The following is a 27,208-nucleotide window of genomic DNA, read 5'->3' as shown; positions in this document are numbered from 1 at the left end:
CCTTCTAGCTGTCACCTTCAAAGGGCCAGGCATAGCAGCACAGCTACCTTGGATCTCTATATTGATCCAGATGCCAGCTAAATACCAACCGGTGACCCCAGGGGTTGCCACATGAAGCAGAAGAAAAGCCCACTTTACAATCCTCGAAATCCTAATCCACAAAATTGTGAGCTATAGTAAAATGGTTGTTAGCCACTGAGTTTGGGGTAATTTGTTCTACAACAACAGATACCCAGAAGAGGTAGCAGTTATGTATTAGTTAACAATGGGTAAAAGACATTGACGATGTAGAGAAAACTACAAGAATGACAGTTTTCTTTCTAAGTTATTGAGAGCCCTACGTGGATGTAAATCAGTTCTCCTGGGCTTTAAACTTCTGCTGGGATACAGTTTGGGCCCCAAAATATACATTTGATAAAGACTTACATCTGTGAAGTGATGAAACCTGGCCACTTCCATCTTCTCTTTCATGTTTTCAATTGTACACAGATTGTTGCCATTGTTACCCTAATAATAGCAGCTACAATTACTCAATACCTTTTAGGGGCAAGCACTCTGCTAAAAGTGCTTCACATGTCTTCTCTCACTTAATCTCACTAAGCCTCAGTTTCCACTACACAAAATGAAGTTGGTAATACATACCTCACAGGGCTCGTGCCCTAATTTACTCAGCTAAAAAGTTTCGGAGTCAGAATTTGAAACCAAGAGTGTCTATCTCCAAAACCAATGCAAAACCATATCTCTTGAATTAAAAACAGAAATAAAGAAAAGGCTGCAATTAGGAGAATATTTTTACTTTTATGTGGATTTTTTAAAAATCACAAGTAAATAAAAATTCTGTCACTCAGTAGATTAAAAGTGTGATATATGGCAGATAATGTGATAAGATTTAATATTCACTGTTGCGTTAAATGGAGTCAAATGGATTTATTAGGGATTTCAAAAGTACCAGTCTCAGTCCTGATCATTAAATAATCATGCAATTAGTCATATGCATTTTCCAGGCAATTTGGAAAATCACCTTTTTAAAAAAGTTTATTTATTTAATTTGAGAGTTGGGGTAGGGTCAGAGAGAGAGGAAGAGAGGGAATTCCAAGCAGGATCTGTGCTGTCCACACAGAGCTCAACACGGGGCTCAATCCCATGAATTATGAGATCATGACCTGAGCCAAAATCAAGTCAGATGTTTAACTAAGTCACCCAGTTGCCCTGGAAAATTCACTTTTATAATGTCCTATTTCTAGTGCAAACATCTACTGGCACACTTACATTTTCTTCAGTATGTTTTAAAAATCTGAAGATATAGGACATCTGGGTGAGTGGCTCAGTCAGTTGAAAGTCAGACTTCAGCTCAGGTCAAGATCTCATGGTTCATGAGTTCGAGCCCTACAGAAGGCTCTCTGTTTTCAGCACAGAATCTGCTTCTGATCCTCTGTTCCCCTCTCTCTCTGCCCCTTCCCTTCTTGCTCTTTCTTTCAAAAATAAATAAATGTTTAAAAATAAAAATTAAAAATTCGAAGATTTATAAACTCTTTGAATTAACATGATTTTTTAATTCCTCAATAAATTAAAAGTTGCATCAACATTATGAATACCATCTTTCATTATAGATTATTTTTCCCTTAGTTATGGAATGTTAGTAGTGAAATACTTCACTGATAATTACAAAGTAGAATAATTAAGATTTCTCTCATTGAAAGCCTTGATAATTTGGAAATAATTTTCTTCTGTGAATTTATAGACTATTACCAAAAAGTTATTGCTGGCCTAAAAAATCAGGACACTGAAGCTAAGGATCTAATATACCTCAAGAGCTTTGACAGACATTATACTTTTTGACCTGGTAATCCCACTTCTATAAATTTTCCTTAAGAAAATAAACAGAGGAGTGAGAAAAAGTTTACGTAAAAAGCCAGTTATCTCAGAATTAATTTAAAATGCAAAAATTTGGAAACTATTCAAATGCTCAGCTAGGAGAATGGTTTACTGGGCGACCATTAGAAATCTATCGTCAAAGACTATTTAATGTCAGAGGAAATACTTTTGACATAATGGTATTTAAAATTTTTTTTTAATGTTTTATTTATTTTTGATACAGAGACAGACAGAGCATGAGAGGGGGAGGGTTAGAAAGAGAGGGAGACACAGAACTGGAAGCAGGCTCCAGGCTCTGAGCTAGCTGTCAGCACAGAGCCTGACGCGGGGCTCGAACCCAGGAACGTGAGATCTGACCTGAGCTGAAGTCGGAGGCTCAACCGACTGAGCCACCCAGGCGCCCCGACATAATGGTATTTTAAAAACACAAAACATGGAGCACCTGGGTGACTCAGTCGGTTAAGCCGCCGACTTCAGCTCAGGTCATGATCTTACGGTTCATGAGTTCAAGCCCTGCACTGGGCTCTGTGCTGACACCTCAGGGTCACTGGAGCCCACTTTGCATTCTGACTCCCTCACTCTCTGCCCCTCCCCACTTGTGCTCTCTCTCTCTAAAAATGAATAAACATTAAAAAATAAATAAACAAAAACACAAAACAGGGGCTCCTGGGTCACTTAGTCGGTTAAACATCTGACTCTTGGTTTCAGCTCGGGTCATGATCCCATGGATTCATGTGTACGAGCCCTGCATTAGGCTCTGTACTGGTGAATGCTAGCAGATTAAGTTCCTGACTCAATGCTGGCTGTTTTGAACAAGCCAATTTCTCTCTTCTTCACTCTTATTAAGAATGAACAAATGGGGAGCGCCTGGGTGGCTCAATCTGTTGAGCATCCGACTTCGGCTCAGGTCATGATCTCAAGGTTCATGGGTTTGAGCCCCACATCGGGCTCTGTGCTGACAGCTAGTTCAGAGCCTGGAACCTGCTTCAGATTCTGTATCTCCCTCTCTCTCTGACCCTCCCCTGCTCGTGCTGTCTCTGTCTCTCAAAAATAAATATTTAAAAAAAAATTTTTTTTTAGTATTAATACATTTTCTTCACATGATTTATTTTTTTTTATTTTTTTTTCCATAATATTTTATTGTCAAATTGTTTTCCATACAACACCCAGTGCTCTTCCCCTCAAGTGCCCTCCTCCATCACCACCACCTGTCTTCCCTCCTCCCCCCTCCCCCCCAACCCTCAGTTCATTCTCAGCTTTCAATAGTCTCTCAAGTTCTGCATCCCTCTCTCTCCCCAACTCTCTCTCCCTCCTCCGTTCCCCCTGGTTCTCCATTAGGTCTCTCTTGTTTTCCTGCTAGACCTATGAGTGCAAACATATGGTTTCTGTCCTTCTCTGTAAAAATTTTTTTAAAGAATGAACAAATGTTTCTCTGAAGAAAAAGCCCAGAATCTAGTTAAATAAACCTAATGTCTGCTACATTATTGATCTTCTAGGTTGTGAAAACAAGGCACACAGGGCATCACTGTTAAAACTGGTCATTTACATGTCCATTTTATTTGAAATCCAGTGAAGAAAAATGAAACAGTCATGAGTACCTAAACTTCTGTTTAGTTCTGGTAGGTGATCTCCTTTAAACACCATTTAAAAAATAATAAATAAAGCAGTATTTGGAGTTAAAATCCTAGGTTAAGACCCAGGATCGCCTCTGTGGAACAGATCAGTCACCTACCCTTGCTAAACGTACCTTGGTTGTTTTGTCTGAAGAATGAAGATGATTGTTACCTGCTTCATTGAAGTCAGCACCCCAGCCCCTCGCTGGTAGAACTATCCTGAATGATAAGTATACCCAGTCCCTTGTCACCCTTTAATCTCCAAGGCTGGGCTCAAGATCCTCAAATATTTCTCTGCACATCTAGAAAGCCCCACTCTGTAAGGGTGATATTCGATTCGAAGATTTAAGCAGACAATCTGGCTCTACATATATATTTTTAAAACTTTTATACAGATACATGTTCCTTTGCTTTATTTTAATTTGGGGGAATTTTTGTATGCCTTTTGTTAAGTTTGTTTATTAATTTTGAGAGAGACAGACAGCACACAAGCAGGGAGAGGCAGAGAGAGGGAGAATCCCAACCAGTCTGCAGCATAAAGTCCGACAGGGGGCTCCGACTCACCAAACAGAGAGATCATGACCTGAGCCAAAATCAGGAGTTGGATCCTTAACCACCTGAGCCATCCAGGCACTTCTTATTCATCTTTTTAAATTTTAAACCTGATAAAATAAAAAGTGAAAATTACACATTCCTAGCTTCCAGACCTATCTACCAGAGATGACCACAATTAACCCTGGGCTCTGTGTTTAAAGAACTGTATTGATGCTTACTGTATTCATTTGGGCAGGCTAATTACTGTAAGAAGTAGACAAAAATAAAAATACGCAACAGCCCTAGGATCAGTGAAGGTTATTGCTAGCTCCCGGGACAGGGCTGAGTGGAGAAGCAGGTGGGCAACCAGCCCTGCTCCATGCAGTCACTCAGGGACCCAGGCCGCTGAGCCCAGCCTGCCAGCTCTTGTCCAGGCTCACTCCGGGGTCACCCTATTCCAATCTGCTGTGCCGCAATGGCATCCATGTTCTTTCTCTTGGTGTCCCCAGCTTCCTGGCAACATCGCAGCCTCTTGCACTCTTTGGCTGTGATTGCTCTTAACGCACAGTTATGTGATTCAAGTTCAGTCTCCCAGGCATGCTCCGAACTCATTCACGTTCAGACTCCTCTTTCACCCTCCTGCTCTTATCAGAGGCTCATGAGTGCTTACCTCCACTCCTCTCTGCTTTCTGTCCTTGAAAAGCTTGTACCAGCTGCATTCGCTTCTCACATCTGTGTCCATTTAGCTAAGCTGGCAGTTCATGCCCCTCCCCCTTCTGTGATGCAGCCGGGTTTTTATTTTTTCTAGTTTTGAGATATAACTGACACGTAACACCATGTAAGGTGAAGGTGTACAATGTGCCGATTTGATACACTTATTTATTGTGAAATGATTACCACTATAGCATTAGCTAACATCCATCCTGTCACATAATTGCCATTTCTTTTTTTCATAATTGCTAGCCCCTGGTTAGCACCACTCTACTCTCTATTTCTCTGAGTTTGGCTTTTTTATTTTTATTTTTTAAGTTTACTTATTTTTGAGAGAGAGAAAGAGAGAGAGAGAGAGAAAGAGAATAAGCAGGGAAAGGGCAGAGAGCAAGGAGACAGAGAATCAGCACAGAGCCAAATATGGGATTTGATGTCACGAACCTGGAGATCATGACCCGAGCCAAAATCAAGGAGTCGGATGCTTACCAGATGGAGCTACCCAGGCACCCCTGAATTTGGCTTTTTTAGATTCCACATATAAGTAAAGTCATACAGTACCTATTTATCTGTCTCTCAGCCAAAATTTTACTTTTTTTAAGTTAGTTGTGAGCATGAACAGCTGTCTTCTTACCTCAGAAAGTGGCTTCTTTTCCTTGATGTTTTCTTGCGATGACTCTTGCCTGTCTTTCCCTTTTTGTACTCTTAAATTTCCCCCCAAGAAGTCCCCCTCTCTTGCGTCTCCCTGTCTCTCCTTGCAGCCTCTCCTTCTGCCCTGAGAGCCGCCCTGTAGGTTCAGCCTCCTTTAACCAGCTGGACGCCACAGCTTCTCCTCACTCAGACCCGCTGCCCCTAAAGCTGCTGCAGCTGGTGCCTGCACTGTGACCCTGTCTTGGGCCACTCACTCAGCTCCGGCTTGGTCAACAGTACTCTCTCATGGAGTAGTTTTCCAGACTGCAAACCACACTCAGACCAGTTCCAAACTCTCCTGACTACTTTAAATTTGGTTGACAACAGTTCTAACCTTTCTCCCCAAATGGAAAGCTCTCGTAAGGAATTTATTGGTCACCACACAAACAGTGCATTTCAATTTGGAAGCACCTAAACTATCTTTCGAGGGACAAGATGGGACAGCCATGAGACTGTGCAATACGGTAGCCGGGCATCCCAGTTCACCCAGGACAGGCAGAGCTCCAGAAATACAGGGCTTTTAATTTCAAACCAGGACGTAGTTTTAAATGTAATTAATGGTGATTCTTTCTGGGGACACCTGGGTGCCTCGGTCAGTTAAGCCTCCAACTGTTGATTTCAGTTCAGAACACAATCTCATGGTTCGTGTGTTTGAGCCCTGTATTTGGCTCCACGCTGGCAGTGCAGAGCCTATTTTGGATTCTCTCTCTCTCTCTCTCTCTCTCTGCCCCTCCCCATCTCACACACACACTCTCAAAATAAATTAATTAATTAAAAAAATAATAAAGTGGTTCTTTCCGGGGCACTTGGGTGGCTTAGTCAGTTGAGCATCCAACTTTGGCTCAGGTCATGATCTTGCAGGCCTGTGGGTTTGAGCCCCACATGGGGGTTCACTGCTGTCAGTGCAGAGCCCTGCTTCAGATGCTCCATCCCCCTCTCTCTGCCCCTCCCCCATTTGTGCTCTTTCAAAAATAAATAAACATTTAAAAATAAATAGGAGTACCTGGGTGGCTCAGTCGGTTAAGCATCTGCCTTCAGCTAGGGTCATAATCTCATGGTTCATGAGTTCAAGCCCTGCATCAGGCTCTGCACTGATGAATCTGCTTGGGATTCTCTCTCTGCCCCTCCCCCAGTTGTGCTCTCTCACTCTCTTGCTCTCTCTCAGAGTGAATAAATAAACTTAAAGAATTTCCATGTAGGATCAGGATCTTGATTTTGGGGTAAGGGGTTCTAAGAGTCTTGGGATATAAACTATTGATGCTTTCTGTTGAAGCATTGATGTGTCTTTCAAGAGGTTCTAGTAATGAACAATAAAGTTATCTGTCTCTGCAAAAATTATGCTAATGAATACCACGGACCGGTAAGTTTATCTTAAGAAGACAGTAAGCTTATTAAGATAAGGGGTGGGTAGATAGTTTCTGTTCTCAGAGTTAATTCTCTCCTCTCTTTCCCAAGATGTTTCATACTCAACATCCTTAGTGAAATACCATGCTTAGTGTTTGGTTGTTTTTCTTTAATTTTGTATGAACGTTGCAGCACCTCCAACCTCAAGTCTCTGATGTCTGTTCTAGCTTTCAGTTCATTCAGGAGAATAACATAGTAAAACTATAGTTCAGAGTCTTCACTGTGTGCTCGGCTTTTTGCCAAACCACTTATAGACATTTTTAAATTTTCACAGGAGTCTTCTTAAAAATGTGCTATTATTATCCCTATTTTATAGATGAGGCAGCTATGGTTCAAAGAGGTCAAGACACTTGTCCACGGTTATGTAGCCGAGAGAAGAGGCAGAGTCAACATTTGATCTGAGTTCCACCTGGCTATGCAGCAATAAGCTGAATAATAAGCAAACCACTGACTTATGCTACAATGTGTATGAACTTCACAGATGCTGTGCCAAGTGAAAGAAGCCAGATACAGAAGACTACATGTGTATAATTTTATTTATAGGAAACATCCAGATAGGGCAAATTTAGAGGTAGAAAGCAGATCAGTGGTTCCTAGCCATGGAGGACAGGGTGGGAATTAACTACAAATGGGCATACAGTTGCTTTTGTCATTGACAGAAATTGGCAGAAATGTTCTAAAACTGGGTATGATGATGGTTGCACAATTATATAAATTTCCTAAAAATTACCTAATTGTATGTCTGCAACACATGAATTTTATGAAAATTCTGCTTCAGTAAAACTGTTTTTTAAAAGTCCAGGCCAAATCCTAGGTTGTAACTATCTACCAGTGGGTGTTCTAGTGGTTCCTTCTAGTTGTTTCTATCAACTGAGTGGATTCAGGTTCCTTTAGATACCTTGTGTGCCATCCCCAAGGGGAAAGGATTCAGTTCTTACTGGGTTCTTCTGTCCTCTTCATATAAGCATAGGGAGGGCCTTTAAACTCTTTCGACCAATACACATGGGTTGAATACATTTAATTTCACCAATAAGAGCCTTTTTCTAACAGTCACAGATTTCACTAATGCTAAGTGTGCATTTTGATTGGCATGTACATAAACCTAAGTATGTGAGTTACAGGCATACATGATATCACACCACATGTACTGAAGTCTTAAATTACTGAAATAGAAACAGAAACTCAAGGGAACTGGTAAGACATTACATCCACTGCCTCTGAAGTAGGCACCGACAGAGGACGCTCACCCCTCTTCCTGCCTGGTCCACCATTCAGTCTGTTCACCTTCCCAGTCCGACCGAGGCCAAGACACGTGCTGTGGATTAGAAAGATATCTGTCCTCAATGAGCATGGGAGGGGCTCTTCTTTTCTAGTTAAATATAAAAAACTTGGGGGCAGGGGGAGAAGGACATGAGACTGCAATTAAGAGAAAGGTCACCCGTAAATTCAGATGGACTGAAACTGTCAGTGACGGGGAGAGCTGAGTAGTCATTGTGTCCTGGGAGGAGCCAGGAGGAGCTCCTTGTTGATGGGGCCGATTCCTGGCGTAGACAGTCCCTGGGGCACCACGTGAATGTGTATTCTTCTCATGAACATTTGTTAACCCTGATTCATATTGCTTTCTTTGATAAGAATGAAGTGGATATATTACAGTGAATGTGTTTCTTGTAACTCCTACAGAGAGATTCGGAACACCAGAAGCTTAGCTTACATAGACCCTGGTGCCCTCAAAGAGCTCCCCCTCCTGAAGTTCCTGTAAGTAGTCACTTCTATCGCATCCTACCCCCACCTTTTTGTTAAGAGAATTAGAATACTGTTGCCAGCCAGGAGTCTCCCTAGGATCCAGTGCGCCAGGGTCATTTTAGTGGTATGTGGCCTGAGACAAGTCACATCCTGTGATTTACTCTCCACCCTTTCCCATCAGGGAAGGTACGAGGTGAAATGATCCACATTTGAAAAAAAACCTATTTAAAAGTTAGCATTATACATAATGCTGGGACCAAAAACTTAATCCAAGAGACATGAGGGAGAAAATACCCTTTAAATGGAGTGTAACAGAACAAAACAAACCAGAAAACTCTGAGAGGCCATTGGTCAAATTTCTTAAGAAATGGTATCACAACAAGGTTAAAGTGACTGTTACAGAGAGAGGGAAAAAAAGCCACAAATGGCAAAATCCAATCTCTTAGGGGTTGGGGGGACAGAAATGGAAGAGACCACACAATTGCTTTGCTTTCGTGACACCTTAGGAGCTAGCTGGAACCTATTTGAGGGCAGGGACCACAGCACTTTTCTCTCTATTGCATCTTTACTGCCTGGCACAGAGCAGATTCTCAATGAAAATATGTTTGATGGATATGGATGTGGGGCCTCAGGTCCTCTAGGCACCAGCTGGAAGAACCCTTCCCTTGTTCCCTTCATCCCTGCTTACATGCACTGTAAAAAATTAGAACACAAAAACATGAGGAGAAAAACTTAAAATCAACCATAATCCTAATACTGAAAAATAATCACAATTAACATATTAGTTTGTTTCCATCTAGGGCTTTTAAATAAAAGTGGATTTCCATATATATTTTATGAATTAAGTATTTTTTAATTTTTTTAATGTTTTAATTTATTTTTGGGAGAGAGAGAGAGAGAGAGAGAGAGAGAGAGAGAGTGTGTGTGTGTGTGTGTGTGCACGCAGGGGAGGGTCAGAGAGAGAGGGAGACACAGAATCCGAAGCAGGCTCCAGGCTCTGAGCTGTCAGCACAGAGCCCAACATGGGGCTCAAACCCACCAAACCATGAGATCATGAACTGAGCTGAAGTTGGATGCTTAACCGAGTGAGCCACCCAGGTGCCCCATTAATTAAGTCTTTAAGGATGAACTGAAGTTATCCAGGAAAAAAAGGGGAAGAGGTAGCAGAAAAATACAAGTAGATGGAATAGCACAATAAAGACACAAAGGTATGGAACCATATGGCTCATTTGGGACCTAAAAATAGTTCAGTATTGAAGAGGTGGGAGTGGGAGATGCAGAGACAATAGAGGAGAATAGTGGTGTAAGATGTGGCTGCAGGCATATCTGGAGAGTAAGAAAAACGTATGAGACAAGGTAATCACTCCTGTACGGACCTTGAGTTTCAATCAATCAATAATTCTTTGATGCACTGATCCCTCAGTAAGGTTAAAGTTCTGTGGGGAACAGGTAGGATAATAAAACATTGTCCTTAAGCTTCAAGAAGTTTACAGTCTAGTTGAGAAGATATGGTATAGAAAATCAAGAAATTCATCTCCTACTGGAGAATAATTGTAGGTGATAAAAAAGAGGTACAGCATTATTTGGGGTACAGGTAATTAGAGGACACATCAAAAGGGAGATGGACTTGTTTGGAGTTTTGAAGAAACAAGAGATCCTGGTTCCTAATCTGGCATTTTCAGCCCCACTATATGGTCCCCCCTCCTTAACTCCAAGGCCTTCTCCCCACCACACCCTTCCACATGGACCTCTATTGCAATTGACCTCTGTTGCAATTGACTAGTCTGTTTGTAGTTTGTTTATTGTTCTTCGATATTTTTTATGGAATCTGAACTTTTCTACTTTGCTATCTGGAATATCCCATTTGCTCTCAATGAGACCTCTGACTCCTATTTTGTTTTCAAATCTGTGCCTTCCACTCTGAAAGGAGTCAGGTCAGTGACACCTGGTTGGCTCGGCTCCATAGGTTGGGAATCTAACTTGCTTTCGGCTCAGGTCTTGATCTCATGGTCAAAGGATGGAGCCCCACATCAGACTCTGCACTGAGCATGGGGCCTTCTAGGGATTCTCTCTCCCCCTCTCTCTCTGCCCCTCCCCTACTTGCTCATGAGTGCCTATATCTTCTCTTCCTCTCTCTGTCTCTCTGTCTCTGTCTCTCTCCCTCTGTCTCTCAAAATAAATTAATTAACTGAAAAAAAATAAAGTAAAATAAAAGGAGTGAGGTCAGAATTTGGCTAAGAAGGTATATCAATGGAACTGGAGTTTTTTGTCTGCTGGAAGACTTCCTTTAAAACTTTCTTGGTAGTTACCTAACTCTCACCTCCTGCCATGCCACACCTCTCAAAAAAAATCTTCATTTCCACTACTACCTATGTTGTAGTAGCTACAACAAATATTAAATTAACCAAACGTGAGAGGCATCCAGAGCCTGAGAGTTGCTGTATTCGTGTTGTTTTATGTACATCTTTTAATCTTGACATTTTCCCTGCTGACACAAACTTTGGAAAGTAAAGACATTGTCATTGATCAATTCTATTCCTTGTCTAGACATATTTTCTAAATAGTACTGTCACTGTGCAGGTGACTGCCATAAAAAAAAATCATTCTTGGCAAAGTAATGAACACAACATAATGTGAAGCTCAAAAGAGGAAGCCTGGCTTGGAGTTGGGTATTATGTTGTCTTTCTACACCATCCTCCCCTATTCTACTGACCCTCCTATAATGTCCTCCAATTAAGACAGGGAAATGTCTCACTCACACTCTCACACACACACACACACACACATGTACATACACACTCACACATGGAAAGTAATCTGAATTCCTATTTCTAGGGATCCTACTTGGATTCCTTGGAAACAACCCTCATATTCTTCTAAACAGGAAAAAAAAATGTATTGGCACTAGTGGACCAAATTAGATTCCTGTACCTTAAGGGAGCAACATCTCATCCAAGGTTTAGAACTTGCTGATAATCACTCAGCTACTAAATGAAAGACTTAGGATTTGATGCTAGTCTGACTTCAGAACCCATGCTTTCGGCTGCTACACTCTTCTGCTTCCTATGTGTTGATTTTCTTATCTTATTTCTGTTCTCTTCTTCTATGTGCTTTAGTGGCATTTTCAACACTGGACTTGGAGTATTCCCTGACCTGACTAAAGTTTATTCCACTGATGTTTTCTTTATACTGTAAGTATGCACACATGCACTATTGGGCAGTATTTTGTCACAGACAAGAAGAAGGATGCAATCTTCGGGATTGGTTGAAACCAAGTGAAGCAATTGTCTCAAGGGGAAGAGCGATCAGCTGTTACAAATGCACTGGTGGATGAAGCAAGACAGGGACTGAGAAGTGACCATTGGGTTTAGTGATATGGCACTTTGCTGACTCTGACGAGAGCAGTTCCAGTGGAGCTCCAGAGTGAAGTCTGGTTGGAGTTGGCTCAAGAAAGAATCAGAATAGAATACTTAGAGAGGGTGACCATAACAAACTCTTTTCAGAAGTTTTATTATTAAATAAGAGCAGAAAATATCTCAGTAGTTAAAGGATATTGTTCTTGTTGTTTGATGGGACAAATTATAGCATGCTTGTTTGCTAATGGGAGGATTGAATAGAAGGGAAATTTGATGATTATGATGATATTTTATTTTCCACATAGTTAGTCTTTAATAGCTTTTCAAACACTTTTCCAGGCATTCTTTGCTTCTCTCAACCACCTTGTAAGTTATAAAAGGAAGTTATAATTTTTTTCCATTCTACAAATGAAGAAACTGAGGAATAGAAAACCTAAGTGATTTTGTCTGAGCAGAGTCACAGGGAGTACTAACTAGGGATGTTAAAACCGCTTCCTGTGACTTCTGATTGGTTGCCATGTGCCCTTTTCCAAAACCTGTGGCACAGTCAAGTGTCTTACCTAGTTGGATAGAAGTAAAAGGACTTACAAAGAGTTACAGGTTGAGTGTGCACTACAGAGTCAGCAAAATGTGGAGTGATAGGATCTTGCTAGAAAAAAAGTGACCACACTCCTTTGCTGCGAAAGAGCTCAGTTCAAAATGTAGGCAGTCTTCTAGCAACTAGACTGGCACAGAAAGGTTCTCCGGAAACACCTTCCTGGCAGTGTTTTGCAAGTAGAGGACACTTTGGTAATATTCATAAAAAGAAATCCATTGCTCTCATCCTACCAACCCTTTTTAGAGGTTCCATATATCTAGAAAACTCTAGTTGGTATGGACAAAGTATTGGTCACAGATTTACAAGACTCTAAGATCCACCTACTCCCCTTGCAAATGAAGATTAAGTCAGGGACCCCAGCCCACACTCAAAGCTGATATGCTTCCTGCACATTTGTGTGTGCATGTCCACCTAGGACAGCTCTCACCATCTCACTGGACCTCTAGCCACCAGCAGCTAAGAAATGTCAATGAAACTTAAAAAGAAACAAGATTAAGCTAAATTGTGTCAGGATATTTATTTGAGGGCATTGGTGGAGCAAGAGCCCAGCTCCAGAAGGAAAACATCCTTTTTACCAAGTGGTTTTCTTCCCCCTTCTCTTACAGTGAAATTACAGACAACCCTTACATGACTTCCATCCCTGCAAATGCTTTTCAGGGGCTGTGCAATGAAACCTTGACACTGTGAGTATTGCCCATTCTACTCCTGCCAAAATGGGATTTTTATTTGGACCACTGTCATATTTTCATAGCCCATTCAAGAAATATGCTATAGGATGTGCTGTATCATCCACTGAAGTAGCTAAGTAAGAGGACTGCTTTATGGTATGGCACTCTGTAGATGACAAAATGGTTTAAGTAACAAGATAAGTATTCTCTTCTAGAAATGGTCAACATGCTTTATCTATAGAAGACCATTTAGGTTTTACAGACCACACGGCCTTTGTGGCAACTGAAAAAGGCAGCCATACACAATACATAAACTAATGAACCTGTCTGTTCCAATAAAATTTTATTTACAAAAACAAGTATTGGATGGGATTTGACCCACATACCTTATCATATAACTGTATTCTAGTATCCCCATTGTGCAGAGGAAGAACCTGGGCTTAGAATAACTTGAAATAACTTTTCCAAGGTCATTGAGTTAGAAAATGGTGCCACTAAGGGCTTCTCATGGTCTCTGCACTCACACTTAACTCAGTCATCACAACTATTATGAAATTCCTATAAAGCCATATTGAATAGAAAACAGTGTTGCTCTATGTCATTACTTTTCCAGAGTTTGAATGGGTTCTGCTCTTTAGATAAAGGAGAAATTTATCAGAGAAATTCATAAAATGCTCTAATAAAGAAGTCTAATAGAGGTATAAAAGATATGTGAATTCTCCAAACTGGTAGAAAATTCCCCTCTTTCATGAAATTAGCCACAAAACAGAATTGAGGCCATCCAAAGGATCCCTTCTCTCTAGCTTCAGTACCACTGCCCAAGCTCAGGCCTGGTGGTGTTTTTGCCTGGATTGTCACTCAGCTCCCTGTCTCTGGTCACGCTACAGTCCAGGGGTTCTTTATGATATATAAACTTGTTTAGATTATTCCCCAGCAAACTTGATACAAGCCTCCGACCTCTCTTCTAAAGGGCTGCTTCCAAACCTTTCTAAGTCTTTCAGTCTAGCTATCTCAACCTCTGGGAGTCTATCCACAGTGGAACATATCTGTTCATCCTTCTCAAAACAAGGAGAGAGTTCTCTTGAAAAGACAAGAGACTCCTTCTTGGCCACCATTTCATTTGACAACACAGCAAAGACTTGGAGTCTTAGCCTGCTCAGTCCCAAACCTCAAGGCCATTTTCCTCTTCTGTAAAGGTTTCCACTGTACCACTTACAACTCATAGTATGTAAACTACTTTCTCAATTTCTTTACACAAGGTTACCTTCAACTTTTGGCATTTTTTTCCCTAAGGACCTCATATCCCAAGCAGCCCAAGTGAATGCAGCTGGTTGTCCCACTGAGCACAGGCCCCAGTATGTGTTTCATAAACGTCCACATAAGAGAATCTTATGCTTCCTGAAATTTAGTGGTTAGGATGGCATAGGTTGCCCATTATCTTTGCAGATGATTATTTTTACATTCCTAAAAAAGTTATTGTTTCTTTGAGAGCTCATGCTCAAAAATGTATGTGTCCAACAGCAGAATTCATATACATATTCCTATTAGGATAGAGTTTCAGAGTTTGCGATCCTTTTTTTTCTTTTTTACTATTTTTTCTTCCTTCATTATTTTCCCTTTTTAAGGCCTATTTGTCCAATAAGAGTTTTATTTAATCTCAGAAATGTAATTCCAATAAAGAATATTTTCATTGTCTAGGAATCTCAATAAAGTTTGGAAGAACAGAAATCTTAAACTTTTGACTCTCACATATATATAAAAGAATTCTAGTTCCAAAAAGATTAACTTCTCAGAATTTTCTTCAGCCTCTGTACCTAGCACCTCTGTGCATTGCAACCCTCACCCAGGACACATTAGTAGCTAGAATTAAACTCATTGTGTGATTATTTAAAACTAATCAAAAATGAAAACAAAGATTACTCCCAGTTCTCCACAACTACATAGGATAAATTCAAGTTTTCAGGGTATTCGTTTTAACATGCTCATGTCATAAGTGTCTCTCACTGAGACATATATAGCTTTTTGATCCTCCCAGCAACATTTTGGTTAGGTATTATTATCATATTTCTTACAGATAAGAAAACTGAGGACAATAGAGGTTGAGAAGTTCTCAGGATCACAGATGATAAAGTGACAGGGCCAGATCGAATTCCAAATGTAGAGTCTCTTGTATGCTTCATAATGTGTCACCAGAATTAACAGGTGTGGATACAATAGTTTTCAAAATTCCCCTACAACTGCCACTAGTTGTACTTGACTGTGGTCACAGCCACCTTCTCTTATGGCATACCTGTAGCCCCCATACATCCCTTTGGAGACCAGAGCTCCCAGGACTAGGGCTCCTTTCCCTTTGGATAGGTAAGAGGAATCTGAGATCATAAATCCTGATTCCTGACAGCTCCACATCCATGTGGCTTTGGCAAGTCACCTCCACCTCTCAGTAACTTGACTAGGAAACAGAGCAGATGACACTTCAGTCCAGCCCCTGGAATCACTGCATAAATTAATTAGTTGCAGAAACATAGCAAGTTAAAACATCAAAAGTTCCACAAAAGAGCATGGCTTATCTATTTTCTTAGATTTGTCTTTTAAGTTCAATTTGATTCAGCCTGAAACCACTACACATTTAGTCTATGGTAAGCCCTGAGGACAAAAATATTGATAAAATACAAATATGAAATAACATTTTAAATAGAAAAATATAAAGCCTATGCATACAGATGAATAGTGTCTTTTAAAATGTTCCTCTTAGAAAACTGAAGTTATTCCTCCATTATTGACATTGACTTAACTATTACCTGAAACTCTTCTTTTTTGAGAATAGGTAGAACATCTAAAAATAAATCCTTAATGGTGGCAAATCTTTGCTCCTTAAAGTGAAGCCACTTCTGAGAAACAGCTTGAAGTTACTGGGAGCTGTCTGGAGAATGGAGAGTCACCCTGGGAGATATTATTTTACATTCCAAGCAAGACGTACTATAAAGTTTTCTTGTGGGACCTGAGAACCTTCATGCACATTTCCAGTGCCACAGAAATGAAGACCAACCCTCACCTCTTATGGATCACTGACTTCTCCTCTCTCTGTTGATTGTAGGAAACTATACAACAATGGCTTTACTTCAATCCAAGGACATGCTTTCAATGGCACAAAGCTGGATGCTGTGTAAGTCAAGGATAATCGTGGAAACAAACTACTGTTTTCCTTCACACTTCCACACCCATTCAATGGGAGATCATCCCACGGGTCAGAATTCTGTTAGAGATAGGTTCTACCAGAGCATTCCTCAACCCCTTAGTTAGGATGACCAAAACGTGGAGATGATGTTAAAGAACTCAGCAAGAGCCAGCTTTAGTGTACACTTACAAATGACTAAATTCTAATTCCCAAAGGTTTTTTTTCCTTGATAAAATGGAGAGCCATGGGGTCATCTTCAGTTTCCTTGAGAGCTTTTTTGAAGGTTCTAGCAGGATTGTGCAGCAACTTGTAAACCCTTGACTGAAGAACGATCCTCCTCTACTGGGGAAGGTCATCCTCTTCGACCAAGTGCACAGTTTCAGGAGGGATGCGTATGGAGCATTGAGGGAGGAGGGGGCCACCTGCTTATCCAGCCAGATCAACCGACTCAACCCTGGAGATCAATGGGGTGACAGATATCACATCGCACTCACATTGTAGTTTTATTGTAGGAGTATGTGTGTGTGTGTGTAAACATTCATCTATATATACATGAAGTAAATGGTGTCTTTAAGTCCAAAGCTATTCAGAAAGTAAGGTTTTATCTTTTTAGTGTTTTCTAGGATTTTTCTCAAAGGTTTAGTCTATATTTGATTCACTCAAAAATGGCTGAAAAGCCATAGCCAACTTGTGCCTGTCCCCCAAATAAATAATGCCTAGAACAGGATGTTGGCCAAAAAATAGCCATTGAACTGGGGTCTGTCTTTGTTGTACTTTTCTGTCAGATCTTTAGGGTCCCCAGTATCTATGCCAGGATATTTGTTGTGTCTAAGAGCTTGTGGACTGGCTCAGCCCTGCTAAATTGTGTTCTAACCTAACATCTAATAAATGATAAAACAGCTTTAGTAGGATCTCCTTCCCACAGTGTGTGGACTAGTTAATTTGTAGAGCCTTCCTACTACAAAGTCACTAGATCATATGTTTAAAATAATTATATTTTATGTCATAGCTCCAAGAGAGGAAAATAAACTAAGAAACCATGACCTGAAGCCAAAGTGGTGGGTGCCTATAGAAGGTGGGCATCACTAGGGGTGGCTGTCTACATCAGTGGTGCCAAGATACTAGGCTTTAGTGCAGTGGGAAGGCAGGGAAGCAAAATAAACTAGAGACTTCCAGATTAAGCCAGAGAACCCAGACCAGAGCTGGAGTAGAACCACCCTAGTAGTATCTTCTGATTCCTGGCAGATATAAATGCAAACCTCAACAGAGGGGAAAAAAACCAGTGCAGGCCCCCTAGATTTTTTTTTTTAAAGATCAAGATCAATCAGATGTATATGAGCTCACAGTCAAAAATCGCCTACAGGAGGGAGGGTCTGGGTGGCTCAGTCAGTGAATGTCTGACTCTTGATATCTGCTCACTTTTCTCTCTCTCTCTCCGCCTTTCCCCTGTTGCATGCTCTTGCTCTCTCTCAAAATAAATAAACGTTTTTTTAAAAAATCACACATAGAAGAAAGAAAAAAACTCCCCATGGTAAGACTCGGCTGGAACAGCAAACAACAGATTTTAGTGTTTGTTTAATAACACATCCCCAAGTATTTTTTTAACAATTATATTTTCTTCAATTCCAGAAATTCTATCTACTTTTTTATTTTTTTATTTTTTATTTTTTTTAAATAGTTTCTATCTACTTTTTTAAAACATTTGCCTGATCGCTTCTCAGCCTTTTGGCTAAGATCAAGTGTCATACCTGTTCTTATCAGTTAAAACATTTGCCTGCTCATTTTGACAGTCTCTGCTTAATCATTTTTGCGATTCCATCTTTTTTCCCTTGAAACATTTCATATGTAGTTATTTTATATTCAGGGAGTGATTGTCACAAAATCTGAAGGCCTATGGTTCTAGATCTGTTGTTATACAGTGCTTCTCAAACTTTCCTGAACATATAAGCCATCTGGGGGATCTCGTTAAAATGCAGAATCGCATTAAGTAGATCAGGGGTGGCTGCAGGACTCTGCATTTCTAACAAGCTCCCAGGTCATGCTGCTGCTGCTCGTGCATGGACCATACTCAAGCAGGAGAAGGTGAATGACCTGAACAATCACATGCAGCGGCACTGGAAGCAGACACATAGACACATAAACAAACAAAACACATGCAGATGAAGTGGTCTTGCTCTGACTTGGGAATTAGGTGGTGGGTTCTGGTAGGATTCCATCTTTAAGATGGAAATCATTAAACCCCAGCATGGCCCTTTGAGTTCTGTTGGAAGTGGGGGCTCACTCTTTGCCAGGGTTTTGGGTTTCCTTGTGATCTTTATCAAATAGAGATTAGAGGGGCAACTGCGTGGCTCAGTTGATTAAGTGTCAGATTCTTGATTTCAGCTGAGGTCAGGATTTTATAGTTTGTGAGATCAAGCCCCGAATAGGGCTCTGCACTGACAGCATGTAGCCAGCTTGGAATTTTCTGTCTCTCCTTCTCTCTCTACCCCTCCCCCACCCATCCTCATACACACTCTCTTTCAAAATAAAATAGAGATTAGAGTACTTTTCTCTAAATTGTCTCCTTAAGGTTATTGTCATTTTAAAAAATACACAAATATAAAAGAAGGCTAAAAGACTCAGTAGAGTAACATGAATACTCAGACATCGATTTCATTTGCAGTATTGGAAAGACCCTACTTCTGTCTTTATCATATAAATTTTACATAATCTTTCATTTATTTTTCAACATATTTATTGAACATCTACAGTGAGCCAGGTACTGTGCTGTTGACTGGTAACACAAAGATGGGGAAGAGCAATGTGCTCCCTGCCTACACTGAGTGTGCATTCTTAGTGGTGTCAACTTGAGGGCAGCAATATCAAAGGTCAGGACTAAGTACATACAGTAGGGAGAAATGAGCCAAATCCAATATATGCATTTCAGATTGAAAATGACTAAGCACTGGGGTGCCCAGGTGGCTAGTTGATTGAGCGTCCAACTTCAGCTCAGGTCATGATCTCTGTGAGTTTGTGCCCCACATGGAGCTCACTGCTGTCAGTGTGGAGCCTGCTTTGGATCCTCTGTCCCCTTCTCTCTCTGCCCCTCCCCCCTCTCAAAAATAAACAAACATTAAAAACAGAAAATAACTAAACACTAAATATTCAATAACATTGGCCTCCTTAGAGATATAAGCATGATTTTTCCGAGATTTATCACAAGTTTTTTTTAATTATTAGCATTCAACTTTAATATTATGAAAATCTAAGCAAGTATTTTCTTTGATTCAACTATTCCTAGAAAGCCATGGACTTAAGGGAAATAATCTTCCCAATTCAGATTTTCTGTGAATAAAGTAGAGAATTGGGACAATTCAAGACTATTTGAGATGCCTACAGTATAAAGATGTCAGAAACCTGTCACACCTAATCTAGACAGCAGGTGCATTAAGATGCTAGCAGTAAGGCAACAGAGAACCACATGAGCAAAGGCAGGGGTAGGGACAGCGAAGAAACATTCAACCAGGGGGACCAAAGTTGGTCATAAGGCTCCTGAATTCAGTGTGTCTAGCTGACTCTTTTCTGAACCCAAACTGCCTTTTCAGAATGCTGGACGAGATTAAAAACAAAAACAAAACCAGAAACCAACCTCAGATATAGGGTCATTTGTTTGTAAAAGTTTTATTTGTTACAAGCAAAAGATTTTAAAGCCCATGATTAGGAGCTGTGTTGTAAATTATCTGCTCCTTTATCCTGCTATATGTAGTCACTGACAGGTATCTCTCTCCATCACTCTCAGCTATCATTTAAAAGATTTTTCTAATGTTTATTTATATGTGAGAGAGAGAGACAGAGACAGAGTCATTGGGGGAGGGGCAGAGAGAGAGGGAGACACAAAATTCAAAGCAGGCTCTAGGTTCCAAGCTGTCAGCACAAAGCCCGATGCAAGGTTGAACCCACGAACCGTGAGATCATGACCTGAGCTGAAGTTGGTCACTCAACCAACTGAGCCACTCAGGCACCCTTCTGCTATCATTTTTTAAGGACAGAGATATGGGGTGCAAAATTCAGCCTTTAGGGTCTACACAGCATAGTTCTTGATACTGGCCAAAAATTGAAATCACCTGAAGAGATTTGGAAGTGCTAATGCCATTCTGGTGTAACTGGTTTGGGTATAGCCAGGGCATGAGCATTAAACAATCTCACTAGGTGAGTCCAATGTAAAGCAAGAGTCAAGAACCACTGCCACAGAGGACGTTATTAGTCTTCTTATCCAACATATTTGCATATGAAGGGAATGAAGCCTAAAGTGAACAAACACATGGCTTTTTTTTAAACATGGCTTTTTAGTTTTGATAAAGCTAGCTAGCAGAGCCAAGCCAAAGCCAGGACGTGGATCCCCTGTTCAAGACTCTTTTTCCCGTGCCCTCCTAGGGTTCATCTTTGCTGACTTAGCAGCCGCAACCAAGGCTTGGGCACGTAACTCCTCTGGCTACTGTGGCTTGCTCCTTAGCCCAGGAAAATGGGCTAAGAACACTAAGCTAAGAACACTTCTTAGCTCAGTCTATTACAGACACTAAATATAGAAGCTAAAATATCTTCAAGCTAAGAAGAGTGCACTTGTGAGGGAAAAGAGGCCACTCAAGACTCAGGCATAAACAGTAGAAGTTTCAGAAAAGAGTCACCCCAAGCAATGGTGTTATTCCTCAGTGAGAACCTGGCTTTACTGATGCAGCAACGTCACCAATTCCATGAACTTCCAAATGATGACAAAAGGCTGGCTGGTAAAATGTTATTAAATTCAAAGAACATACGTGAAGTTAGGCCGTGTATGTTGACCATTTTGTTTCAATACATTTCATGCTTACTCATAAATGGCCATTTGGTCATGTTTAGAGAACTCCACAGAGACTTTAAGAGATTTCCAAAGTGAATCTTCTGTAATCTGGAGACTTCTGGGCTACCTGAATCTCAGTGTAAGTGTAGCAGCATATTATTTTATAGTTTCAGACATAAAATCAGCTGTAGAATATCAAAGGAGTTTAGAGATATTTTCTATTGAAGATATGGAAACACTAACAAGGGAGCAATAATTTCTATCCCAGATTCTTCCCAGCTCTTGTGGAATTTTTCAAACTATGTTCCTTGAATTCTCTTTCCATTGTAAATTAATGGATGTTACTTTTATTTTTTATTAGTTTTATTGGGAGGAGAGAGAGAACGTGAGTGAGACAGAGAGGCAGATGGAGAAAGAGAGAAAATCTGAAGCAGTCTCCATCCTCAGTGTGAAGCCCAATGCAGGACTCAATCCCACGACCCTGGGATTATGACCTGAGCTGAAATCAAGAGTCAGTCACTCAACCAACTGAGCCACCCAGGTGCCCCATGGATGTTACTTTTAAAAAGCTATTCATACCCTTAAAACTTTCAACAAAGTAATGGCTGACTTCTTGGGTCTCTTAATAGGACAAGATGCATTACTGGTATCCAAGAGAGGGATGTAGTAGGCAGAGCTTCCCAGGGAGTTCTTGGTTCTAGGAGCATCTCTCTGGACTAGTGTTCCACAAAGCACTTCTGGGGAAATGCTCCTCAAGAAGAATCTTTTGACATGCTAATTTGTTGAGTGGCAGATGAATTTAACAAGGTTGATTTTAGAGGCAGCCTCTGGAGAATCTAAGAGCCTGTAGAGTTTCAGATCATCTGATGAGCTTCTGAAGTTAAACCTATGAAGACGCTAATGTAAGAAGACTCTCCCTTCCCACCATCTTTCTTCTCTGACCATGTCGTAGGTCCTATGAGAAGCTTGGGTAGTGGCAAAGAATTATGAAGTTGGGGACAATGGATTTGAATCTTTTAAAATTATAATCTTTTGTAGTCACTGTAACTATTCCTTTAAACATAGGGGAAAAAAACCAGTGTACCATTTTCACCATATTTTCTTGATACTTTTATGTGAAATGTTCAAGGTTTTTGGAAGGATTTAACTAATGTGGGAGATATTTAAGTGAGAAACATTTGTTTATTGACTTTTAGAAATCTAGATCAGAGATTAGCAAACATTTTTGGAAAGGGCCAGATGAATATTTCAGGCTTTGTGGGCCGGATGATCTAAGTTGCAGCTACTCAACTCTGCCATTATAGTGTAACAGCAGCCACACACAGTACGTAAAAAAAAATGAGCATGACTGTATTCCAATAAAACTTGATTTACAAAAATAGGTGGCAGGCAAGATTTGACCAGATGATCGTAGTCTGTGGACCTCTGGTCTAGATGAGAGTATTCAGTGAGGTTGACTATTGTGTGATAAAATGTAGTCTCCCAGTTTCTGGTAAAGGTCAAAGGCAAGTATGGGATAAAGAGAAGTATCTGGACAAAAATATTTTAGGATTTGAAATTTCAGATCCAATCATAATAGAAAACAAAGATCTTTTTTTCCAATTAGTATTTTGAATCCAAATTTGAAACTCTGTTATAAAACAATGTTCTATCTATTCATCATTCTACCCTAAGTGTCTGATCCCTGGCTCATGGAAACTTATTATTTTTTTCAGAAATAAGCACTTTAATGAAAGGTATCATGTAAATACAAGGTAAAATCAATTTGATGATGGGGCTAAGGTGGTTTGGGACCACAGAAGGTAAGAGTTGAGCTGCAGATGGAGAAAACAGACGTCACGTTTCTATAGTAATAGTGAAATAGTATTCACTGTGATTTTAACCTAGGGCTGTTGCCTCTGGTCTCAGTGCTAATTGTGATTTTAAACTAATGTGAACATATCAATTATTCTACTTGTGTACAAACATTACACATAGCATGTTAGCAACTTGCTAACTCCTCCAGAAGTATGTTCAAATATCTTTAGGTTTTAATTTAAACAATATGTCATCCTCTGAAAGGCCAATGATTTGCCATAATCTGCCTTATGTCAATTTACTGAAATTAGCAGATTTAACTCCATTTAGACATTTTTTTAGTGGAACCAAAGAATGCAATTGCAGCCAAGTTGGAAAAATTCCACATCAAGAAAAAGCACCGATGCCTCAGCTGTAGCTGGGTAATTAGTTAAAAGTTCATGAAAATTATGGCAGATGTGTAAAAGCACATGGTCTTGTGATTTCATATGGAACCAAGCATACTGTCATCACTCAGATGTGAAATTAATAATAATGCAAGCATCCCTCACTCAGCAGAAGTTGAACTGCTCCCAGTTGTAAGTTAAGCCACACATTCATTCTTTGGAACCTCTTTTCCATCTTCTTTTTCCACGCAGTCTGGCATAGGGATATGAACTTAATGTCTGATTCTCTGTATTATCTTTTCTATTGTCAAACTCTAGTAACTAGCTACTATATGACAGTAAACATTTGGGCAGGAAAAAAATACAATGCTCATCTAAGAACATACTGAAATGCTAATCATTATGAACAGAGAAGTCAACACAATTCATGTGCTAATGAGCATCACACATTAGGTGATTAGACACAAAACACCACAGCTTGGAGCACTGGGACAAGATGACAATAGGGAAGATTATGGGATTAAGCAGGTTATCATTTCTCATGGAGCATTTGGACGGCTTGTAGGATAGGCTCTAAGGCTGGCTTTTACCTCTGTCTATTAAAACCTTGAGCATTTTCTCACCTGTTACTGTTTACAGACAGATCTCCTGATTTCTTCTACCAAAAGGATTTCCATGGAGCAATGAGGGCTGGGCAAGGGTTTCCTTTAATTTTTCCAAATAATAAATGCTTATGATGGGGAAACATGGTTCCTTACAGAAATGTTCCCATGGGTCTCACGACATAAACAGGTGCCAGTCCAACCTTCCCCTAAAGGGACTATGGAAATGCAGGCTGAAATTCCATCTTGGAGCTGAAATGTATCCAGAACTCCCCAGAGAGCAAAGCTCCACAGCAATCACAACTTTCCTTGCCACCGTGTCAACCTCCTCCCTTTGACATAGGCCACTTCCTCACCTAAGCATAATATAGATGGCACCTCTAGCTAGGAGTTACCCAGCAACTGGACATTCATTTATTCATCCAGCAAGTTTTTACTGAATGGCTGTCACGTGCCAAGAATAAGTCCAATGAAGAAGGATGTGAGCTATAATACCGTGTCTTCCATTCTAAGTTCATCAATTGGATGTTCTTCCCCAACTCATTCCTGACCATCCTCATTTTTCTGACCACATTATTCTTCCTTAACTGTGAGATACATAGCACAAGCAACGTAAGGCTTTGAACACACACGTAGCAGTTTCTGTATCATTTTTAAAGGAAATGCTAGTTCTTCTCCCATAAGCCCTTCACAGTATTTGTATTTAGAAATCCTGGCTTTCAAGAAGTCTTTTCTTTCACCTCTGACTCCAAGACTTTATACCATCGATTAAGTTCATTTATGTCCACCATATCCTTGCAAAAATAATCACATACACCACCCGAATAAAAGAATCATTGTCTGGAATAGCTTACTCATATAGCCTACCAAGATTTGTGATTGATTTACCCAAGTTGGTTTATACAATGTGGATTCTAGAGGAATCAGCTTAAATCATGCTGAAGGCATCAGTCGAACTAGCCTGACATCCCCAGGTAGCATCATGTGATAAATGACGATGACGAAAGCACTTTCTTCTTGGATATTAAGTTTTTATGAATTGATGTCCCCAACCATTCCTCTCACCTTCAAATGGAAAGTAGGATCAGCAATCTGAACCCAAGGTAAAAAGCTTCATGGAATTATCACAATCTGTAATAATAAAGAAGCTTCTTGAAACACCTACAGGTGGACTAATAGTTTCATTAAAATTTTTTAAAACTCTTTATTTATTTTTGAATAAGAGACAGAGTGTGAGCATAGGAGGGGCAGAGAGAGAGGGAGACACAGAATCCAAAGCAGGCTCCAGGCTCTGAGCTGTCAGCACAGAGCCCAACACGAGGCTCAAACTAATAACCGTGAGACCATGACCTGAGCCGAAGTCAGATGCTCAACCGACTGAGCCACCCAGGTGCCCCTAATAGTTTCATTTTGAGCGAGCACCTAACTCACTCTAAGAGATTAAGTGCCCAACAACCCTGCTGGTTTTAGAGAACACAGCCTCCCCCAAGACTCAGTTCATCTCCGTTCAAGCTGGCTGCACCCTCTCTCCATCCTCTTTCTCCCCTCCTGGACTCTGGCTGGCTTTCCCAGTTTGAAATCTTCTGCAGAGTTTCTGGTAAACTGCAATGCTTATCAACCAGTCTCCTTATCCTTGGGGGCATATTGAATATCAGATGAAAACACTACAGAATTGGACAAGCAATTATTTAGTTTTACAATAATTTCTAATGATTAGAGCAAGCCGATTTTCACTTGCAGCAGTCTGCGATGAAGAGGAAAAACTGAGATGAGCTCACCAGTCCTCACATGAGGCTGGGAACGGAATGTGATCTGCGAGCTGCAGGGTCCAAAGAATACAAAAAGAGATGCCAGCCAGTGCAGCACATAGCTCAGTAGTCTTTTTACAAAATCATGCTGTTCAAGGTCTTCTCTCCAGTTGTTTTCCAAGATGGTTCGTGTCTGCTCTAGCTATTACTGACCAGAGGGATTCCCTGGACACACAGGGTTGAGGGACAGTCATACAGTGACCGAATGAAGCCTGTTATTGACAGCCGTACATGATAGATAGCCATTTAACCAGAAGGCACCCATAGCTGCTGCAGCATCTTAATTGGGGCAGGGGAGGGGCAGAGAGAGAGGGGGAGACACGGAATCCAAAGCAGGCTCCAGGCTCTGAGCTCTCCACACAGAGCCCAACATAGGGCTAGAACTCCCGGACTGCGAGAACATGACCTGAGCCAAAGTCAGATGGTCAACCAACTGAGCCACCCAGGCACCCCGCCCTTCATGATTTAAGCCCAGGCTTCAGAAGTAAATGGGAATATTGACCAATATTGAGAAAATCTAAACCAGTTAGTACTGAAGAGGATTGAGAACTACAAGCACCACGGATCAAGTACAGGCATTCCACGCTTCCCTTTATTCTGATTCACAGATATTGCATTTTACAAAATGAAGGTTTGAGTCACCCCTGCATCAAGCAACTCCACCGGTGCCATTTTTCAACAGCATTTGCTCATTTTGTGTCTCTGCATCACATTTTGGCAATTATCACAATATTTCAAACTTGTTCATTATCATTATATTTAAATTGCTGCAATCTCATGATAAATGATAAATGATAAATTGCTGTAATCTCAAGAATGGACGAGGAATTGCTCTTTATGGATAAGGAAAGAGAGAGAATCTATACTTGGAGAAGATGCTGTGAAGACTGCTGAAATGATAACGAAGGATTTAGATGATGACATAAATTTAGTTGATAAACCAGAGGCAGGGTTTGAGAAGATTGACCCCAACGTTGAAACAAGTTCTATAGTTAAAATTCTATCACATGGCATCATATGCTACAAAGAAATCATTCTTGAAGAGAAGAGTCAATCAGTGCAGCAAACTTCACTGCTGTCTTGAGAAATTGCCACATTCACTCTAACCTTCAGCAGCCACCACTCTGATCAGTGAGCAGCCATCATCATCAAGGCAAGTCCTTCCACCAACAAAGAGATTACAACTTGCTGTAAGTTCAGATGATGGTTAGCATTTTTTAGCAATGAAGTGTTTAATTAAGGTATGTTCATTGGTTTTTTAGACATGATGCTATTATACGCTTAAAAGTCTGCAATATAGTCTAAACATAACTTTTATATGCACTGGGAAACCAAAAAATTCATTTGACTCACTTTATTGTGGTGATCTAAAATGATTCTGCAGTGTCTCTGAGGTATGCCTATAAAAAGGGAATGGGGCCATTTTTATAAAATC

The 27,208-nt window shown here is 40.5% G+C and overlaps 1 protein-coding gene and 1 pseudogene across 2 annotated transcripts in view; both read left to right on the top strand.

Annotated features, from left to right (window-relative positions):
• The window catches only part of TSHR (thyroid stimulating hormone receptor), a 151,102-nt gene that overhangs the window by 100,138 nt on the left and 23,756 nt on the right, over nucleotides 1-27,208 (top strand). For both annotated transcript variants that reach the window (XM_029951564.1, XM_029951565.1), the window contains exons 4-7: nucleotides 8,505-8,579; nucleotides 11,684-11,758; nucleotides 13,127-13,204; nucleotides 16,284-16,352. In XM_029951564.1, coding sequence (XP_029807424.1) covers nucleotides 8,505-8,579; nucleotides 11,684-11,758; nucleotides 13,127-13,204; nucleotides 16,284-16,352 — 297 coding nt within the window. The remainder of the gene's footprint in view (nucleotides 1-8,504; nucleotides 8,580-11,683; nucleotides 11,759-13,126; nucleotides 13,205-16,283; nucleotides 16,353-27,208) is intronic.
• Nucleotides 18,074-18,188, top strand: LOC115303044 (annotated as a pseudogene).

This window comes from Suricata suricatta, chromosome 9 (genome assembly GCF_006229205.1).
Source record: "Suricata suricatta isolate VVHF042 chromosome 9, meerkat_22Aug2017_6uvM2_HiC, whole genome shotgun sequence".
Taxonomy (NCBI): Eukaryota; Metazoa; Chordata; class Mammalia; order Carnivora; family Herpestidae; genus Suricata; species Suricata suricatta.
This window is presented reverse-complemented; position numbering and strand designations above follow the sequence as displayed.